Raw genomic sequence first — 20525 nt, forward strand, 5'->3', positions numbered from 1 at the left:
CAAATAAGATTATTTTAATAAAAAAATATCTATACATGACAACAACAACAAAAAATATGAAAAATAGTTTTCATCCTTCAGGTAAATGGTTGAGAAATCAAACCTCAACCTACATATGTGGTAAACTTACTTAGAATTCAGCTAGAAAAAAAATCAGAAACCCTCCTCTTAACAGAAAATATTTCTGATTTTGTTAAAAAAAATATCAGAACTTTTCGTCCACTTTCAAAGAATCAGGAATCTCTAAATCTTACTCGAATCTCTGACACTTGAGCGCTGCGGTGCCTTCCATGTACGATTTCCAGTACCATCATTACTTCTTTTCTTTTTTTTTTGAAGAAATCCACACAACTCTGAACAGTAATTTGAAGGTTTCTTTTTTGGGGGGAAAAGATTTGACTTGCAGGGTCAGACGAACTGACGACAACCATAAGCAAGTGAATCAAGATGAGCCGAGAAAAATTATAAGATGATCATATACTACCAGTCCTAACTATAAGACCTCATTACCTATAATTAAACCACACAACATAATATTAACTTTATTCACCAATTAGTAACGGTTACTATTTTAAGGTCTTAGCATTAATTGCCAAGTTTGATGTATATAATTGACCATTTGGAGTCAATAAATGACAAATTTCTTTGCAACGCATTTTAACAAACATCTTGGTCACAACGGCATGAGCAGAACCGTGAAGCACGCAATATATGTCCATAGAAAAACCCTAAATGCATCATATAGCAGAAATAGCAACAGATTACCACTGGACACTCACTCGTCATTTGCTGCTTTAAATATTTTTCAGAATTCTTGACCATGCATCATAAGAAAAGTAATATTGCGGCCAGAAAACTAAACAAAATAATTCTGAATTTCTGACTGATCCACGAATTCTGCTAAAAAATGGTGCAGCCAATGAAACAGCCTCTGAGCATCAATATAAATCCTTTGATAGTGGGTAGCTTCACCTTGTTTGAGCTGGCATGATTCAACTGTTGAGCCTCTCGAAGAAATAGAGATAACCCATTTCTTTGGGAGGATTAATGGAAGCCCCAACCTTGTTGTCGTTGAAGATAACCCATCTCCCGTCTTTCAAAATGTGAGCAACATAGTGTCCGCACTGCGTAGACGTTCCTATGTGGCTAATAATTCCCATGAGTCGATATCCTTTCACAACACAAAATCATCAATAAGCATATCATTACAGTACTCAGGTGCCACTTGTTGTAAGGAAACAAGATTAAGAGAATATTAACACTAATACAGACATCTATTAATACGTATTTAATGGATGTGAAGGGGAATTTGTCAGTCATGATCAAAGGATTACAGCGATGATAAGAATACAGGATACTTACTCCCTCCTCCATCAGGTAAGCCAGCGTCATTTGGAGCAGATGGAGTGTCTGATGAGGTTGCGTCCATGCTGGAAACTGATGCATCGGGATTGCTAAATATCCAATCTGTTGCTTTCTCAATGTCCCCACCCTAGACAGCAATTAGTTACACCCAACCAATCATTAACATTTCTTTACATCTACTCAACCTCGCCCAGTCATAATAATGGAAAGGAAGGCATGAACGCAGAAAATTACCGACGCCTTGAGTGCCTTTCGGGCAATTTCTTCCTGAAATCCAAATGAGAGTAATGTATCAACTTTAGACTGGTCAACGGATGACACGGTAGCTGAGTTCTGCCCTTTGCTGATTGGATTGTCTATATCTGGAAATAGAAGGAAATACATTAGTATCATTTCTCTAAACGTCAAGTCATATTGATGGCAAAAGATTTTCTTTTTCTGATTATGAAGCTGAAAATGACTAAGAAAACTAATCTCAAACCTGCATCATCCATGTGAGACAGTAGCCAATTCATTGCCTCTTCTACCCCAACATTAGAGGTATTTATTGCAGCTTTCTGACAATGAAGATAATTAAAGCCCATAGAGGCAAGCTGTGACACAATTTCTTCATTAGCCATAGGCTGGCTTGAATCCTCCTCACCAGGTACTGTGCAACACAAATAACAAATGCTGATAAATATTGTGCATAATTATTCAAATATCTTGACATCTAATTAATTATCAAGTTTTTATACCCGAAGGGTATAATGCTTGGAATGATACAACTTAGTTTTGACGCAAGATTTTTACTTTTGATTTGAAACCAAATAATTTGTTTTTCCTCCGTTGGAGCTCCATCACATAATTGCTGAACAGAAAAATTACTCACATACCTCCATCAGGTAGCAACTCTTCCCCAGGCTGATGACCTTTGCTGCGCATATGACTGATATCTATGATATCAGGAACATCTATATATACATCTGGAAAAAGGGATTGCATAGCAATAACTTACATGACAAATATTTTAATAAAAGACCTTGCAGCATAATATAGACATCTCAATGTAAAATATACCAAGCTTTTTAGGAACCCAGCCTGCTCCCATAACAAATTTCCGCATGTGTAACACCAGGTAATCTGGGAATGAGGTTAGACCTGCCGTCCTATAGAATGAATAATGCTTAAGTATCAAGATGAATTTTGCAACATTGAAAATGATATCACTACTTCATTAAAGATAGAAAGCAATACTTGGCGAGATGCACTTGTCATCTAACCAACTAAAAATATTTACTAGACTTTGTCACATGAAACAAAGACCGGATTGAAAAGAATCAAAATGCTTACTTCACCGCTGTTGTCTTTCCCTTCAAGGCAGTGCTATAAAAATCATTTATCTCCTCAGGAGCTGAGAAACTTGCAAGGCAAGATTCTAGAGGCACCCTCGGGCGCACAATGTCATCACCAGACCTATTGGAATAGACGCTCTCAGCAGAATCTAGAAAAGCAAATGAAGGTATAAAATAGCTAAACATCTGAACTTACACTTCCTTTCCTTCAGCAAGTTTCTCTGCCTTAAGCTTGTTAGAGGCTTCTAATTCTTCTGAAATTTATTGAACAACGCAAGTATTATACACAACACTAACATGAGATCACAGCCAAGTGAAGTATAGGTGACTATGAAACCCACCTTTATTAATCGCTTCGTGCAAGGGGATATTAAGAGAAAGAATGTAATCATGCCTTCGGTTATATGCAACTTTTCCGGACGAGCACAAGATTCTATCTTCAACGCCAAACTTGAAACTCCTTGCAGGTTCCAATTCAGATTTCCCAGCATTAACTCGTTCAACTTGATCAATAAAATGTAGGAAAAATTCCAAAGCGTCCTATCACAAAAGATGGAATCATGCAGTCAGAAAATAGCAGATTAATAAAGACAAAACAGGACAGGAGAAATATTTTTTATTTAGGAAAAAAAAAACTTTCCACTTGTAAGGTTCACAGGAAAGAACCAAATAATTAGTAAACATGCCTAGACTTTTTATATATCCAATCGGTCATAAACAAGCACAACTAGAAAATATTGAGGTGAAAAAATAGCATATGAACTCTTACTTTTTTAGCTAGACTACAAGTTCACTTTAAAAGAAACTAGCATAGCTACTACTATATATAAGAAATTGCCCACAGATCCACAAGCAAGGGAATTAAATAAAGCATCAGCGTTTTTGAAGGACAAAGTGTTGGAAGTATAGAAGGAAAAAGTGCCGCAAAGAGAACAAGGACAAAATCTACATTATACAATTGATAAAGTATCTTCATTAGCAGCAACTTCAAACAAGAGACAAGGGCTCCATCATATTTATTTTTGGATCAATACCCACTCTCCCAATCATCTTTTGGACAAAAATAAAACATCAATAATCTTTCCGGTAAAAGAAAATATCACATGCTTACATACAAGGCACAAATACTACAGTGTAGTCAAATAGTATCATATCTCAGTCAATTTGCCAATTTTGGGAAGTAGAGGATTCTGTAAGCGAAATAGCAGTAACAGCATACCTTACACTTATTTTCTGACTCATACCAAAATGTTAAATTTCCAAGTAAGTATACATTATATCTCATTTTACAAGCTTATGCTAATAGTTACCTTTCCCAGTGAAATCTTAAATGACTATTGACATCAACAAATGAAAGGAAATCATAATACATAATTCTCAGCCAATAATTTGCATTCAGCTAGAAAGAAATAGCTAAAGATACCTGTTGCCTCATAGACGAAAACTCAGGATGACTGGCAGCAATTACCGCTTTGAACATGCGGGGTGGTATCCCTTCCTGTTTCTGAAGTATGAAGAAATAAGGAGGGGAGTAAGAGGAGGGAGGGCAAACAAAGAAAACTCATCAAGGCAAAGAAGCGTTCAATAAAATGAATCTAGTCTTTTTACTAAGACTTCAACCTAAACCTAAAGCAATTCGCCTCCACTTTATAAGTCCAAAATAACAAATAGCTTGAAAAATGAAGATGAAAAAATGCTTCATCGTGGAAACTAGCACAGCATACATACAACCCAAAAAAGGAAAAACTCAACATGTCACTTGATTTACAACTTAAAAACATTCATGATACCATAACTACAAGCACAAAATAACCAGTGAGCTTACCGTAGGGGTTGATGTGGCTGCATTCGCATTTCGATCATTCTGGATGGCCAAAAGCAACATATAAACAAACAAAATTTATAAAATAAGCATCCAAAGATATGTGCTTGAGAAATGGATGACACACCTCAAGTGCTGGAAAAGAATATTTTCCAGATAATAAACCATGAGCCAATTTTGTCCTGATATCAAATGGGAAACCACAGTTAGATTTTCCCTTGAAGCACCTCCTCAACATTTTTAATTTTCTCTTCCATAATGGAAACAAAATGGTCAATAGAATATACGACCAAGAATATAGATATGAACTATTTACACAAATGACTGACCCAATCCATCTTTGCCATGCAAGATATGTTTTATAATGAAACATCCTCGCAAAAATGGTAGAGCATGTGGAGAGAAAACTAGTCTCTTAGCTAAACACATGAAGAAAAACACAATGAACAGGCCATGGCTAGCTGCATGCTTACAGAAGCCTAAAACTAATACAAGCTAATTACTCACAACTGCATATTCAGGTCGACGGTGGGATCAGCAGGTGCCACCTCAAATGCATTCTTTAAACTTTGATTTACATAATACCTAAGAGGAATCCAACAACGCATTGATGTCACTGGAAACAAGACCCAGATAGACCATGAGAAGAAATAACTAAAAGAGAGACATCTACTGACCGTGCAGCGAAGGATTGTGTTGAAAACACGACTTGCATAGTTGCAGCAATGTAACAACTGGGAAAGAAAAGAAAAAGGGGGGAAAAAGTAAGCACATTGTCAAGAGCAGCAATCAACAAGGAAAAGCCCAAACACCCTACCTATTTCCAAGATTGACCAGCCCTGTGTATCCCGGCCCATAAATTGGTTCCACATCTTGTCCACTTTCTTGGATTCGATTCCAATCAAAATTGGTATTTTGGTCAAGTTCCCTTTCAGCAGTTGTCATTTCTGTCTGAACACAAAAATGTAGGTAGTTTTGAAAAAAGTATTAGTCATCAGCCAAATCTCTCCATTCGAAAGAAAAGAAAGTTTAAAGTGTATAGTCCTGCACAAACAATCGGGATGCAATGAAGGGCTTTATTCAACTTGATGCCTTCATGGACACCACGTCAACCCCATAAAGAACACATCAAATATGATGGGGGAAAGATACGTGTCTTTCACATGCCTTCTGAAGCTCTGAAACTTTTGTTCTCACTTCAAAAGTAACACTTATGGATTGCATCAAGTAATATTCTCCCATCATGAACGAAAGCAATTTGATAGCCATATAAGGTTATCAAAGGTAACTTCAACAGGCTAGACCAAAGAATCATTGAGAAAGCAAGTGACAGCTGAAAAATACAACTCTGAGATAAGGAAATAACCTTTTGAAGTGATGAAAAGTCGATGCCAAAAAATGCCAGATGCTGTGCTAAAAGTGGATCCAATACACTGTCATCCTCTGGATAGGAGAAAACGTCTGAGCTGCCACAATACATTAACCATAATTAATACACCATATAGAAAATAATGAATCCTTCTCCAATGAAATTAAAAGTATATGGGATTACTCAGCCTACTTCATTATTAATGCCATAAAGATTTATAACAAACAACAAAAATCTAGAAAGCTAGAAACAGGGGATTGACGGGATTACTCAGTCTACTCAGCCTATTGCTGCCATAAAGAGTTATAACAGACAGCAAGGTATTAACAAGGGAAACGGAATAAGACTAATGAACCAACAAAATGTGCAGGAGTTCATGCACCAAGGGTGAAGGAGAATGGAAGAAAATCTAGAAGTTAACTATTTTATGATTATCTTTAGTTTTAAAAGTTTGTTTAGGATTTTAATTCGGCTGGGATTAGAATAGGATATATAGGATTTATCTTATGATCCTATCCTATCAAGGATTATCTTGTCTGGGATCAGTTTAGACTACGATTTGAAATAATTGTGCCAAGGACTCGATAAATAATCCTAGGATTTCCTCATTCGATGGAATTATCCAGTACTGTCAAAAGGAAATAACACAGTTGTAACCCGTAATTCATAAATAAACCCCATCAACATAACATCAAATATCAACCCTTCATGCTGAGATCCTGAACTTCAAGTGTTCTCCTTCAAAAAAAAACGTATCAACCCATCATGCTAACAAACTTGATTGTCATATGAATAAATAATCAATGTTAGATTATTAATAAGGACATGATGTCACAACTCATAACACATTACATATACAGCAAGTGGGCATTACCTGCCCCTTCCAGATCAGCAGTAATAGTCCCAAGCTTTACAGCAAGGGGGTAGCCTGTCTCCTTGTAGTGTTCAACAGCATGGTTGTTACCACCAGTTCCATCCCAGTTTTTCCTCCCACAAAGAATGGATCCATCAGTCAAATTTAACCAAAGGTTATCTGTCTTCTCACATTTGGCACATTTCCACCCAGTTGGAGGAATAATGACACCATTGTCAATCTGCCGTAAATTTGTTGCAAATGCACTGACTTTTTTCTCATCTGCAGTCCAAGCTGCAACTTGCTGTTTCCGTTCAGCACCCTCAGCCAGTAAGATGGCATCAGCAGCTAACCTTACCTGCAATAATTTCAGCAAATATGATAATTAACTTAAGAGTTGTGCCATACATCGAGGAAAAAACAAGCAGAACAAGGCACCAAAGACCAAACAGATAGAGAAAACAAATATAGTGGAGCCAGTAATAATGGCACCAGTCCATGGGGTGCCACCTGTAGTTTGGCTGTTTTTTCTGTCAAGTGTTTCACCACCTTTAGCATTTTCCCCTTGATTTTAATTTTTTATAAAAATATTTTCCCAAATCAATCTCCTCATTGTAATTCAACTTCATTTCTAATAATGAAAAGAGAGGACGAGCAAGGAAAGAACAATAAAAGGAAGGTAACAGGTACCTTCTCTGGCAACTCGACTGAAGGAAACGGAAGCGCTATATAGTCAGGCAATAGAACTATACTGTGAGTTTCTTCATATTCATCTTCATTGTTATCAAATCCCCCATCAATGCCTACAAGTTAAGAAGACGGATAACAATATGTTATCTAGAAAAGAACAGTCAATTGGTAATAATATTGAAACAAATTACTCTGCCTTCAGAAAATAGCCAAACTACTGAAAGAAATTCAACCATATCACGATATATTCAACTATTCTGAACCCTGAAGCATGAGAAATAAAATGAGAGGTGAAAAATGATGAGGGTTCTGCACTATGCAAAGTGTGGGGGTAGAAGTTAGAGTACAGGATCAGGAGATGGTCAAGCACAACCCTATTCATGTACCTATAGCCAAGAGGGTTGGCTTTTTCGAAGGTCTGTCTTCAGGAACTATCTTCTTTGTCTGCTTTATATGTAAATAAACAGGATCGCCAGTCTTCTCATAATTCCAGCCCACGCAATCCTTCCCAAAAGCAAGAAAAGTGTACATGTCGATGAATAGTCCACCTTCTGACCTCTGAAATTCATCAACAATAACACCACCAGACGTATTAATTATATGGACTGTGAATCTCTAGACGAAATGTAATTTCGAATAAACTAATACCAATCAACTTCCAGCTAGAATAAGGGGAACAGTAGGAAACCCTAAACCATTCGCCTCATTAACTTCAATTTATAAAGATCATGAAAACAATTCCCCTGGTTCCCAACATCAGAAAATTCTGTAGTAATATAAAAGCATAATCACAACGCGAAAGTGACAAAAAGCACACTATATATGGCACCAAGAATGATTCAGGGGACTAAAGAAAAGATGATTGACCGACAATTCAATATATGATGGTTATTGTGCACGTCTTGATGAGTGAAAAACTGGTAGCCGAAAACCAACATTTACAGAGACATAAGACTATAACTGCCATTGCATGTAAAAAATTCAGTAAGAACTGATGAGAAAATACTGATTGTGTATGCTTAAAGATTGTCACGCTTTCTTAGTAACCAAACAGTAAAGCTGCTATTCGACAGGGCAGGAAATTTGATGTTAAAACCAACAATAAAGAGGAAAAGAGTGACACGCGTTTGACTAGGAAGATAAAAAATCATTCACCAATTAAGTGAGAGGGAGGGGGGGAATACAAACAACTACAGCTACGCTAACACCAACACCGTCATTTCGTAACAACAGATGGGGCAGAGGAAGTACCGGGGTATCGAAAGTTAAGCAGCATTCTTGCTTGTAGATACGATTAGTAGGCTCTGGGATTCGAACCCGGGAGAGATTTGATCGAAGTACGTCCATAGGGTCCATGATCATCCCTCGGCGAAAACCCTTTTCGTTTCAGATGAATTTCGAAGAGGGCGACAAGAAGAAAGGTCTAAGGAAGAATAAGACTTTGCCCTAACCCAATGCCAAGTATCTTTCTGCCCAGAATAGGCTGCGACGAAAAAGGAGAGCTCTTTCAGTGAAGCGCGTATTAGGGGTCGTGCCTCTTTGCAAGAGTCTTCAGACTCCCAAGTCTAAACTCAGCTAAGGATGGTTTCCGTTTTTCACCGGTGTGTGTCTATATATATACGCAGACGAAACCACAATAGAATGGGAATGGCAAGCAAGCCGACATTTTTTTTCCCTCTCTCTCTCTCAGCCTCTTCGCTCAGTAAGCTTTTATATGGGGGCAAGGTTTTAATAGCAGAAGGAAAAGGTTTTCCCTTAAAAAAAAAATTAGAGAAATAACATAAGAAAAGTTTTACCATATTAGAGAAATTTTTAGTGGGCAAAAATTAATTTTTAGAAAAATCATTTGTAATTTTAAAAATTTATAAGAAAATTTTTTTTGCCTGCAAAATTTTAAAAAATGAATATTATAGTTAGTTGACCAATAAAAAGTTAAAAACTATACTAAAATTCATAAAATTCTTTGAATCAATCAGTTACACATAAACTCCCTGATTTTTAACATTTCATGCTATACAATCAATTCACATGTCATTAAAATTAAAGATATTTTCCATATCAAATTTTTTACATCTTTTATTATATATTATGTTATTCAAATTTCTGATTCGAAATTTTTAATAGGTAAATTAAGATTGAGCGAACCAAATTATAAGTAGGACTATGGGATACCGATGGTAAGCTGATGAACATATGAAAACAACACTAAACATGGTTTTCTATGGATTTATTAAATGCACTAATGTATTAATTAATAATCATCAATCATTAATAACTAGTTGATATAAAGAGTACACAACTGAGATAAAATCTACTGTAAAATATGCTGTCATTTTTAGGTCCGATTTATTCATCATTAATATGCTGAGTAAAGGTTTGGCTGCTCTTCGAATCATTTATTGTAAATTATTTATAAACCAGTGTTTTTATAGGCGGAGAGGAAAAATCAAGATCCTATTCGTAACTTCTAGAACACATTACATTGTCCTTTTTTTTTCATGTCGGAAGTTTTTGGCCAGCCCATGTCATTGGATATTTGGATAATATAAATTTTATATTTGGATAATATAAATCTTGCAATGTTTTTGCACATTCAAGATCTTTGTTAGGGTTTGAATCCTTGACTTCTACCCCCCCAATCCATCCTTACCGTCCAAGCTACCATCAAAATGGCTTGCATTTGATGGGGGCGAGTGGGTTAAAACAACCAACAGCATGTTTCTAATTTTCAGATTAATTGATCCCTTGTATGTTCTTTTTTCGATACAAATCTATTGTCTGTTCTCATCAAATTTAAAATAAAATATATGCATCACGTAAAAATATCATGGGCATGTTTGTTTTTGTTCTTTTTTTTTTTGTTCTCAATTGTTTTGTTAGAACAAGTTTTGGAAACAAACAGAAAACAAAAAAAAATTGTTAGAATAATAATTTTAAAAAAATCACACTTATCAGATAGTAATTGTCACCGGTAGTGATAAGAAGTGGGTAGTGGTTCAGAAAAGAAGAACGTTTCTTCAATTTTTCAAAATAAAACATAAAAAACACAAAAAATAATAAGAAAACATGGAAAAGTTATTTTAGTTTTTTAGTTTTAAAAAACATGTTACTGTTTCGTTGTTTTTTAAAACAATCAACTAAAAACAAGTTATCAAACAAGTTTTTTTATTTTTCTATTTTTAAAAACACAAAATTATTTTCAAAACAAGACACCAAACAAGCCCCATGTTTCTCAAAAGGAACCAAAACCTAAACAAGAAGCAATAAATGGATTGTATTAACAAAACTTTTTTTTTTCTAGGCTCAGGTATCTTCTTGCTCGAGATAATTCTATCAGACATTAAATGCAAATATATCTTTCAACAATGATTCGATCACTAAGTCATCATATTATGAAATACTAGCCTTTTTAGTCAGACTTAACTCTTATTGGTGGTTAAAATACGAGAAACTTATCTATCATATTTTACCTAACCAACCAAAAAATGGGCTAGCTCATTGAAACATAAACTTTATGAAAATATTGAAACCATTTGAGTTCAGTTTAGAAAATTTATAATTTTTATTTAAAAATATTTGAAAATATTTTTTTTGAAAACTAAAATTGAGTTATGTTGGAATTTTCCCGAATTTTCAAAATGCGGGTTGTTTTGTTTATTCTGTGGCGGTCCAATTCACAGCCCATAACAGGCCTATTCACAAACTGAGTTGGCTCATATTTCCAGCTTTATACAAATTGTGCATATATTTAAAAAAAAAAGAAGAAGAAGAAAAAGCATTAAGTATCTTTAGGAGGTGTTTGGGTGAAAATAAAATTATGATTTTAAAAGTGATTATATAATATAAAAAGTAAATATGTAGAGAAATTTGTCTCAATTTACAAAAAAATAATTTTTAAAAATATTTTTATAATTTTCCAAAACCAATACCCACTTGGTCTGGTGGGATAAGGTGCTTAGTGAGTTCGAATCCTGAAATTTTAAATAAAGCCCCTGCCCTAGGAGTAGGGGTGTTCACAGTGCCCCATAGCTCAGTATGCCTGCCCGGGCCCGAAGAAAAAAAACCTAACCCGGCCCGAAAAAATTCAACCCGAAAGGGAAAAAAAAAACTTCTGGGCAGGGCTTATCACAGGCAAGGCCGGGCCGCGAGCAGGGTACCCTGCCCTGCCCGTTTGGCCCTGCCCGGAGTGTATGTAATTATATATTATAATAATAATATATTATATATAATAATACATAAAACATTAAAATGATAAAATGTATTAATATAATATAATATTTTAATTTTCCCTCTTTTTATTTTCACCATTCATTTCACTTTCCCTTTACTCTTCCTCTTCATCCTTCGATCATCTTAGAATCACGCCCTAGCACCTTCCCCCCCAAACTTCTGCTCACTGCTCGCCGTCGGTCTGTCGTCGGTAGCCTCTAGTTCCAAGCTCCAGCTCAGTTCAAGACTTCCATAGCTCCACTCAAGCTCAGCTCGCCGAGGCACTCAGACGCCGACCGGTTCCAACTTCCAAGCTCAACTCGCTGAGCAGTGACACCACCTCCGTCTTCGCATTCTCTCAACCTCAACTCACAGAGACACCAACCAGTTCCAAGCTCAAATCATTGAGCACCAGCAACGACTACCTCCGTCTTCGCACTCCCTCAAGCTTAAGTCGCCGTGAGTGCTCACCATCGGTCGCTTCTAGGCTCCATCTTCCTCTATTGATTCAGCTTTGATATCCGGCCAGTGAGTTTATTTTCCAGACAAAGATTATACCAATTTGTTGCAAATCTATTTTTTGTTTTATTGGGAAATGGTTCTGTTTCTACTTTCTAGATTTACTCTTCTCCTGTGTATTTTTCATCAAATGGGATCAATTCATCTATTCTGTTGCTGAGAAAAATGTCAAAGGAATCGCTGGCACCTAATAAGAACTTAAAAGATCAGTTGCTTAATGAAACCTTTGTGTGGAGTGCGAAACCTGCATTTTTTAAGTTCAAACTTAGAATAAGGATAACTTGTTGCTTTATTGTACTTGTTCTCGGTTCGTGTTTTGATCATGAGGTATTTTCCCAGGTTGTGTTTTCTGTTTTATGTATTGCTTGTACATTTAATAAGATGTAAACTAATACACACATGCCTGAAAGCATAAGTAATTAATTATATCCGATTACAACCAAACTAGTTTTTAAAATTAGATATGAGGGAATTTTCTTAATAAATGTCCACCAAGCAACATTCTTAATTACCATTCTTAATCAAGTTTATAAGTCTATAAGGGTTTTGAATTAAATATTTGTTCAGTTTTGATCCTTCCTTATGTACTGATATATCTTTAAAAAATGGTTTGTGAAGTTATATGGTATTGCATTGCAGCTTTAATGGATGAGGAAACTTCTATTATATCACCATCCCCGGTCGTTGGTGGAATGTCTCAAGATGCTTCAACCCCTTTTCAAACACCAATTCCTACTGGACCTAATCAAACACCAAATCCTAATAGACCTAATAAAGCTCCTACCCCTAGCCCTGTTCTTCCTATTCAGCCTCCATCTTATCCTACCCTCCCTTGTCCCATCTCTTCTTCTCCTACCCCTACTCCCCCACAAACAAATTCTGCCACACCAGAAATAAATGTTGATGGAAGGGGTATAAAGAGAAATGCAAAAGAACCTAAACACACATCAGAGGTATGGGAATACTTTGTCAGATTGCCAATATAAGAAACTAATGGAGTTCACTTAGCAGCTTGCAAGTACTGTCATACTACTTATAAAGCTGATCCAAACCACCATGGGACAAATTCTTTGTTGAGGCATATCCCAAAGTGTTCAAAGAATCCATATAAGGCCATGACAGATAAAAAACAATCTATGTTAACTCTTTTGTTGGGTAGAACAGCAGGACAAGGAAAATCTTTAATTCCACATGTATATGATGAGAAGTGATGCAGAAGAGCTTTAGCTGAATTTATCATCAGTGATGAGCAACCATTTAGAATTGTGGAGAAGCCTGTATTTAGGAAATTGTTGAATGAGTTTGAACCTCGCTTTCCAATCCCTTCAAAAACAACAATTGGAAGAGATGTGTGGCAATTATATCTTGGAGAAGTTAAAGTATTGAAGAAATTTTTGAAGCAGAGTGCTAAACGTGTTTGTCTCATCACAGATTGTTGGACATCAAATCAGAATTTCAACTACCTATGCTTGACAGCACATTTTATTGATGATGAATAGAAGCTTCACAAAAAGATTATCAATTTTGTTATGATTGAAAATCATAGAGGTGATACTATAGGAAGGACCATTGAGCAATGCTTGTTAGATTGGGAGTTTGAGAAAGTGTTCACCATAACTGTGGATAATGCCTCAACTACTGACTCAGCTTTGGGATATCTTAAAAGACGTTTGAGGAGTTGGAAGGGCTTACTTTATGATGGTGATTATCTACAATTAAGATGTTGTGCACATGTCCTAAATTTGATTGTCAATGAAGGTATTAAAGAAATGAAAGACAGATTTGAAACTATTCGAAGTGCTGTTAAATATGTTCGTTCTTCTCTTTCATGCTCCCTAAGATTCAAAACTTCGGTTGAAGTTGAAAAAATAGACACTAAAAGCCTTGTTTGCCTTGATGTATCCACTCGATGGAATTCAACATACTTAATGTTAAAAGCTGCAATGAAGTTTTAAAAAGTGTTTGAGCGAATGCGTGATGAAGATGATGACTATATTTCATACTTCAGCTCAAGCACTTCAAGCTCTAGGCGTGAGCATGATGGTATCAGACGTGACCAAGATAACTTTTCTGGTCCTGTTATTGATGATTGGAATAATGCTTGAATCTTCATCAAATTCTTGAAGGTCTTCTATGACATAACATTAAAATTTTCAAGCTCCCTTTCTGTATTAGAAAATGAATGTTTCCACCAGTTTGCTCGGGTTCAGAAAATGCTGCAAAGGAATATCACAAATAATGCTAATAGCTTCTTGAGAGAAATGAGCACTATCATGCAGGTGAAATATGATAAGTATTGGGGTCAAGCAGACAATATGAATCCATTGCTTTTTGTGGCTGTCATTTTGGACCCTCGGTATAAACTAGCATATGTGAATCATATGTTTGATCTTCTTTACATTGATCCTGAAGTATGCTTGATTATGAAGGAGAGGGTCAAAGATTGTTTGTATCGGTTGTTTAATGAGTACTCTGATGGGGTTTCTATTGACTCAGGGACTACCTCCACAAGTACAACAGTTGCAACTTCATTGCCTTCTTTTGATGATGATGATGATGATGGTGAAGAGGATCCAGGTCATAAGTGATTAGAATCTATGAAACAAAGAACCTCAACAGATCCTCAAACTGAGTTAGATAGATATATAACAACTGACTCAAGAGATGAAATCTCTTCTGCAGCTGAGTTTGACATATTGTTATGGCGGAAAGCTAATTCAGAAAAATATAGAATTCTTTCGCACATGGCACGAGATGATTGGCTATGCCAGTTTCTACAGTGGCTTCTGAGTCTGCCCTTAGCACTGGAGGACGTGTGGTTGATCATTATAGAAACTATTTATCTTCTAAGATGACAGAAGCACTAATTTGTAGCCAAAATTGGCTACAATCTGAGCAATCAATGTCTGAATTTGTTGATAAGCTTTGGGAGTTTGATAATTTTGATGAGACAGAACATGTCATTCAACTTGCTAGTAATTTTCCCCCCCTAAACCACAATAACTCATATTTTACTTCATAATTTGTAATGTCATTGTTCTTTGATTTCCCCCCTAGATTCTACTACACCTAGAGGGGAGAATTATGGGAGAATTTAATGGCTATTGGTAATTGAAGGGTCATTTTATAAGCATGACTAGTTAAGTTGGTAAGGTGAATCAGTACATCCTTTAAAATCTAGAAGTACATTTTTTTTATTGTTTACTTTCTAATACATTAAACTTTGTTATTTTTATTTGTATTTTTTCAGGTGCTCCATCCTTTTCTGGAAATTATAGAGATTGATGCAAAGTGCAAACCGTTCAATTTTCTAGGCTCTAATTACAATATTAAATCTTGCTTTGAATGGATTATTGATGTTATTTAATTGGATATTTGTTAAGACTTGTTTTGGATTATTTTTGGATGATTTTAATGTGTTAAAATATAGAATTATGAAATGTGATTTTCAGCTATGAATGAAATTTTTTTTTTCATGATATGAGCAAGGCATCAGTTTTTGGGCAATGAAGCCCGTCCTGCCCATACTCTGTCCAAAATGGTTTGGGCTTCTACGGGCAGGGCTGGTACAGCCCGCAGATACTTCGGGCTGGGCAGCCCTACTCATGTGCAGGCCTACCTAGGAGGGTCACCTCCTATATGTACCTCTGCAATAACCGAACCATATTAGTTGGGCTGGCTACCATGGTCCTCACCCAAAAATAAGGATAGGGAAGTAAAAATATTTGAACCCGGCCGCATTTTTCATAACCGGTCCCAAAAAAAAAAAAAAGTGGCGTCTGTCATATACTGTAATACAACTGACTTTTGAATTCTTTATGCATCACATGCGAAACGAATCACTCGAAATTGGTAGTAATATCCCATAACATGCTTTGAACCCTAAATTTTACGTGCGGCTGCGGCTCTTTAAATTTCATAATACGCATATGAAAAACTTGCCTCACAATGCCAGGAAGGTAGCCTCTTTTTCTGCAGACATATATTATATGGACCTATCTTGACAGATAAAAACTGAATTTAAAAATTCGAATTCACGTACGTGTTGATTTTTTATTACAACATTCTGTTCTCTCTTTGACTACCATATAAATTAATGTAAGATTTTTTTCGCCAGCATGAATTAATGTAAAAATGAGTCAATATCCATACCGCACGTAATTATTAAATATTATTGTCATACGTAATATTTAATATTATCACAAGTTCTTAGTATAAGAGTTGATTTGACATTCAATTTAGTTCTAAATATAATATCTCAATTCACTTTGTCTATTATATTTATTTATTTTTTTAAGTAGTCAATAGTTACACATATTAAAATTTTTATTAAATGGTAGTTTTAACTAATATATTTGATTATTAACGATATTTTAAAAAAACGACACATATTTATTATAAATACCAACTTAATAATTTTTTAAAATTTTTTAATTAATTTTTTATATTAAGAATCGCAGGTAGCAGATATTTTAAAAAACTCAAAATCTTTTCCCTTGACATTCAAACAAATGCACTGTTGATCGGCGTGTGTATTAATTTTAAATTTTAAATTGAGAGAGAAAAATATTGTAGATGGCACCCAAAAATGAAAGAAGTATAGCCTACCCTCAGCGACTTCACCGGTACTCACGAAATCTCAAACGCCACTCTCTTCCCTCTCTCTCCCCCCAGATTCCACGCGAAACACACCCCCCCGTCGTTGCCTCCATCATTATCTTTCTCATCGTTTTCTGTTTTTTCTTTTTAATTCCTTTCTCCTTCTGTTCTTCACGATCAACCGCTTTTCTTCTCCCATGGAGTCCTTTAAGACCAAGACCGGCCGGTATAAGATCAACCACAACGCAAGTTTCAAGGCCAAATTCTGTCTCTGTTTCAAGCCGGTCTCCTCCGTCGACGATGATCTCGAGCCCGCTACGTTCTCCACCATTTTCTCGTCGGCGCTCATGGCGGACTGCAGGGAAGGAACCCACGGTTGGCGCCGTTCCTCCAAGAAGAAAGTCGACGATAACGATACTTGTTTCTGGCAGATTCTCAAGAAGGCATTCAACGACACCGCTTTGGTACGCTTTGCCCTTCCTTCATTCTTTCTTCATGTTCTTCATTCATTTCTTAATTCCTTCTATCTCTGATAGTTATATATACTGGATTTTGATTAGTTCGAATCCAATCCACAGATTTACTCACAACGTTCTTGATAGTTAGATATATCGGCCAAATTTTCTCTATTCTTGAAGCGGAATCTAAGCTTCCATTTGTCGTTCGTCTGTTTCACAATTTTAATTTCAATTACATATATGATCATATATGAATATATAACTTCCCAACCGTATTTTAATCCAATAAATTAGACGTCACCCAATGTTTATCTTTTATTCGATAAAATTCCATGGCGGTTTCCCCTCCCACGAGTTTTCTTGCAAGTTAAAAAGTCGTCGAGTTCGTTTTTAAATATTTAAACTTGACAAATTGCAATTTTTAAATGAGAAAAACTGAATTTTCAATCTTACGTATTGCCTTCCCTTGTTATGTTATCTTCAGTCAATGCCTGAATAAATTTGGTTGATGATCGATCCCACCGTTTTATTTTATCCGCCAAAAAAAAAATCCATTTTTGGTTCGCGTTTTTTCCTTTAAAAAAATGATATATGAAGTCTCTTCAATATGTTGGTTATTAGTTTTTAAAACAATGGCATTTTTTTATCTCTTTACTTTCAATGAATTTATAATTTATTTTGGCATAACAATGAATTTTTAATACTAATTACTAGTATCTTGTTACTTGTTTAAGATTTGATTAGAGTTAACAATAAATAATTGATCAATTAATGTTTGTATGAATAAACTACAAATAAGCAATGAATTAAAAAAAACGGAACTGATGAAATTTTCTTGTTTTGCTTATGAGATGGCCAGCTAACACGTATTCTGTCAATTTTTACAGATGAAGAAGATTAAAACAAGGAAAGCAGCCAGCAAGAGTAAAATTTCCAGAAGCAGCAACATGAAATTTGAAAAGAATCCAAAACAAGAATGCAAAAATAGCCGATCATCGTTAGAATCAAGCAACTCCTCTCTATTCACACGATCTTCGTTATCATCTTCAGCAAACTCAAGCTCCTCGTCACAGACTTTGGGATCTTCTTCCTCTTCTTCTCCGACTTCTTCCACGACTACAATTAGCGTCACCACAGTTAAGCGACGAGAAGATCCCAAACTCAGAGATAAGAAAAAAGGAACGACAAATCCTGATGATGATAACAGGACTAAAGCTCTGTGTTACATTTTGGTTACTAGTCTGTTAGTTTTGATTCTGTGGGGTAAGGTTTTTGCTATCATATGTATATCCTTTTGGCTGTATCTCTTGCCTCGCCGGAGCGAGCTAAGTGAGCCGCCGGGACCGGTGAAGAAAGAGGAGGAGGATTTTGATACGGTGGAATATAAGAAGAAGGTTATCATGGAAGGATTGCTTGACAGGAATCGGAGCCGTTTGATCAGCATGGATTCTGTTGCCAGGCCTTGTGCTTGAAGCATTTAGTTTTAAATGTCTGTTGTAGATATTTTTTTTTTTTTTAGGAGCAATATTTGTTTTGGAGATATAGCACGTCTTTTAGTGCATGTGGGATTTGTACATTTTCCGGGAAATACTGGACCTAAGTGTGAAAATCTGTAGTTGAGTTACTGAACAGTGACAATTGTACATGCTATATATATTAGTCATGTGAGATTTTTGTTTTCTTGTTAATTCCTTGTTCTGGAGGTGAGATTTTTAAGATTTTGGTTGTGAATGGGACGCATTTTTTAAAATTTGTAATGATATATACTAATGAAAGACTTGAGCAATGGGCGTTCCACCAGTTCTACCTGAGTAGTTTTCTTTTAGAATAGAAAGATTCCAGGCTCGATTAGTGTATAAATCATCAACAAGATGTGGAGTATATGGAATTATTACTACCTTCAGTCCTTAATATAAAAGCTCATTTAATTTTTATTTTGATTATAAATATAAGTTTTTAATTATTTTGTCTCTCGTATTTATCCATTTTTTAAGAAAGAATATTTTAATAAAGACAATACATAATTATTACAAATAACTAATTTACCTAGTTTTTTTTAATCTAGTCAACTAGACCTTATATTGAAAACGGGAGGTAGTATTTCTGAAAATAAAAGAACTTGTTTTCTCGTTCTTATCTTGGACGAAAGAAATGACGGTTTTTTTTTATTTTCTTTCCAGTCGGCCTCCAAAGAGTAGAAGCGATATAATATTAGCGAGAAGCTCAGGTGACCCTAGAAATCTACATGAAAAGAGTCAAAGTCACCAAATCTTTGTGCTTGAAAACACACTGAAACGTGACCTCCATATTACTTCAGGTATTTAATACAAGAATTATATAACTAATTTAAAAATATTAAAAAAATTAATTAAGTTAATTATTCATTACAAATATATGTTAGTCTTTTTAAACTATTTTTTTAAATTTTATATATGGGATTACTAGAATTCTTTCTTAATAAAATTTTTTTATGATCAATAAAAATATTTTTTTAAAAAATATAATAGATTAATATTTTATATTTAGAATTAAATTTAACGTATAATATTTGACTGGTTCTACATGTGAAACACGTACATGGCTCTAATAATGCTTCTGGCTCGCAAGAGCACGTTCCCGGTCAAGACCTTAGTCCAATTCTGTTGGGCCCGGTGGTGCTTGGCGGTTGGTCAGCTTGGCCACTAACCCACAAAGACATTTTCGCCTCTGATGTGGATTTGAAATGGTCACATAAAGAGGTAGCACGAAGAGGCTGGTATTTGGTATCACCGTTAGGTCCCCCTTTTATTTTCCCCCACAGTACCTCGATACTGCCAATCACTGTTACCAGTTAAAATTCCCTGATTATAGTACACGGATTCCTAATAACCTAAATTCTTTTTTGAGTAGGATGTTATCGCTAACTCAGGGTATCCCAGCATATCGGTCAAATTAATCCCAGGGTGCCTCGCCAGGAATCGAGCCCATGACCCGGTAGGAGAACGCGCCTTGCGTCCCCGTTTGCGACCAGTCGGACCCAACCCTTGCAGGCTAATAACCTAAATTATTAATCGGGTATAACTTATCTTCAATTATGTGTGAAATGAAATATATTTATACACGGTCGAAGATATGTTGTAAATCGTTGATAAAGAGTTGTAATTGTACCCGCTCAAAGGCTTAGGTCATTAGACATGCCCGCATAATTAATTTTTAAATTAGGAACTTTTGATTAATTTTTCTTATTTTTAATATTTGAATTTTCCCCAAGTTGGCTCAATTATTTGACGTTATTATCTAATTAAAAGTGACGAGGATGCATGTGAAT

General features: G+C 35.5%; 3 protein-coding genes across 4 annotated transcripts; 2 read left to right on the forward strand and 1 right to left on the reverse strand.

The window, feature by feature from the left end:
* Positions 1-623: 623 nt before the first annotated feature.
* LOC114762299 (ubiquitin carboxyl-terminal hydrolase 14) lies at positions 624-19784 on the reverse strand. Of its 2 annotated transcripts, XM_028951768.1 has the most exons (21): positions 19781-19784; positions 8685-8810; positions 7820-7991; positions 7434-7546; positions 6765-7101; positions 5888-5982; positions 5339-5472; positions 5199-5255; positions 5029-5106; positions 4649-4703; positions 4525-4563; positions 4123-4203; positions 3041-3239; positions 2896-2953; positions 2698-2820; positions 2425-2513; positions 2241-2330; positions 1847-2014; positions 1600-1727; positions 1363-1492; positions 624-1171 (listed from the first exon to the last, which is right to left on the reverse strand). In XM_028951768.1, exons 2-21 carry the CDS (start codon positions 8793-8795, stop codon positions 993-995), a joined length of 2436 nt encoding a protein of 811 aa, XP_028807601.1. In that variant the 5' UTR covers positions 8796-8810; positions 19781-19784; the 3' UTR covers positions 624-992. The 2 variants fall into 2 exon arrangements, with proteins under 2 accessions (XP_028807601.1, XP_028807600.1); XM_028951767.1 differs by lacking the exon at positions 19781-19784 and having other exon boundaries at positions 8685-9018.
* On the forward strand, positions 14375-14749 carry LOC114762302 (zinc finger BED domain-containing protein RICESLEEPER 1-like). Its single transcript, XM_028951770.1, has one exon. The coding sequence runs from the start codon at positions 14375-14377 to the stop codon at positions 14747-14749; it is 375 nt and encodes a 124-aa protein (XP_028807603.1).
* On the forward strand, positions 16831-18906 carry LOC114762301 (uncharacterized protein DDB_G0271670-like). The gene is made up of 2 exons (XM_028951769.1): positions 16831-17224; positions 18106-18906. Exons 1-2 carry the CDS (start codon positions 16958-16960, stop codon positions 18688-18690), a joined length of 852 nt encoding a protein of 283 aa, XP_028807602.1. The 5' UTR covers positions 16831-16957; the 3' UTR covers positions 18691-18906.
* Positions 19785-20525: the final 741 nt, after the last annotated feature.

The sequence above is a fragment of the Neltuma alba genome, unplaced genomic scaffold, assembly GCF_004799145.2.
Source record: "Neltuma alba isolate B1F8T4 unplaced genomic scaffold, ASM479914v2 tig00011207_pilon, whole genome shotgun sequence".
In the NCBI taxonomy this organism is placed as follows: domain Eukaryota; kingdom Viridiplantae; phylum Streptophyta; class Magnoliopsida; order Fabales; family Fabaceae; genus Neltuma; species Neltuma alba.

Excerpts from the sequence above, each read along its gene's own strand:
- LOC114762299 (XM_028951768.1), bottom strand. The coding sequence starts at position 8,795 with ATGATCATGGACCCTATGGACGTACTTCGATCAAATCTCTCCCGGGTT. Across the intron at positions 3,240-4,122 it reads TTTCGTCTATGAGGCAACAG|GACGCTTTGGAATTTTTCCT; the intron begins GTATCTTTAGCT and ends CTTTTGTGATAG. Across the intron at positions 2,821-2,895 it reads CTTGCTGAAGGAAAGGAAGT|GTCTGGTGATGACATTGTGC; the intron begins GTAAGTTCAGAT and ends CTATTCCAATAG.
- LOC114762302 (XM_028951770.1), top strand. The coding sequence starts at position 14,375 with ATGCTGCAAAGGAATATCACAAATAATGCTAATAGCTTCTTGAGAGAA.
- LOC114762301 (XM_028951769.1), top strand. The coding sequence starts at position 16,958 with ATGGAGTCCTTTAAGACCAAGACCGGCCGGTATAAGATCAACCACAAC. Across the intron at positions 17,225-18,105 it reads CATTCAACGACACCGCTTTG|ATGAAGAAGATTAAAACAAG; the intron begins GTACGCTTTGCC and ends CAATTTTTACAG.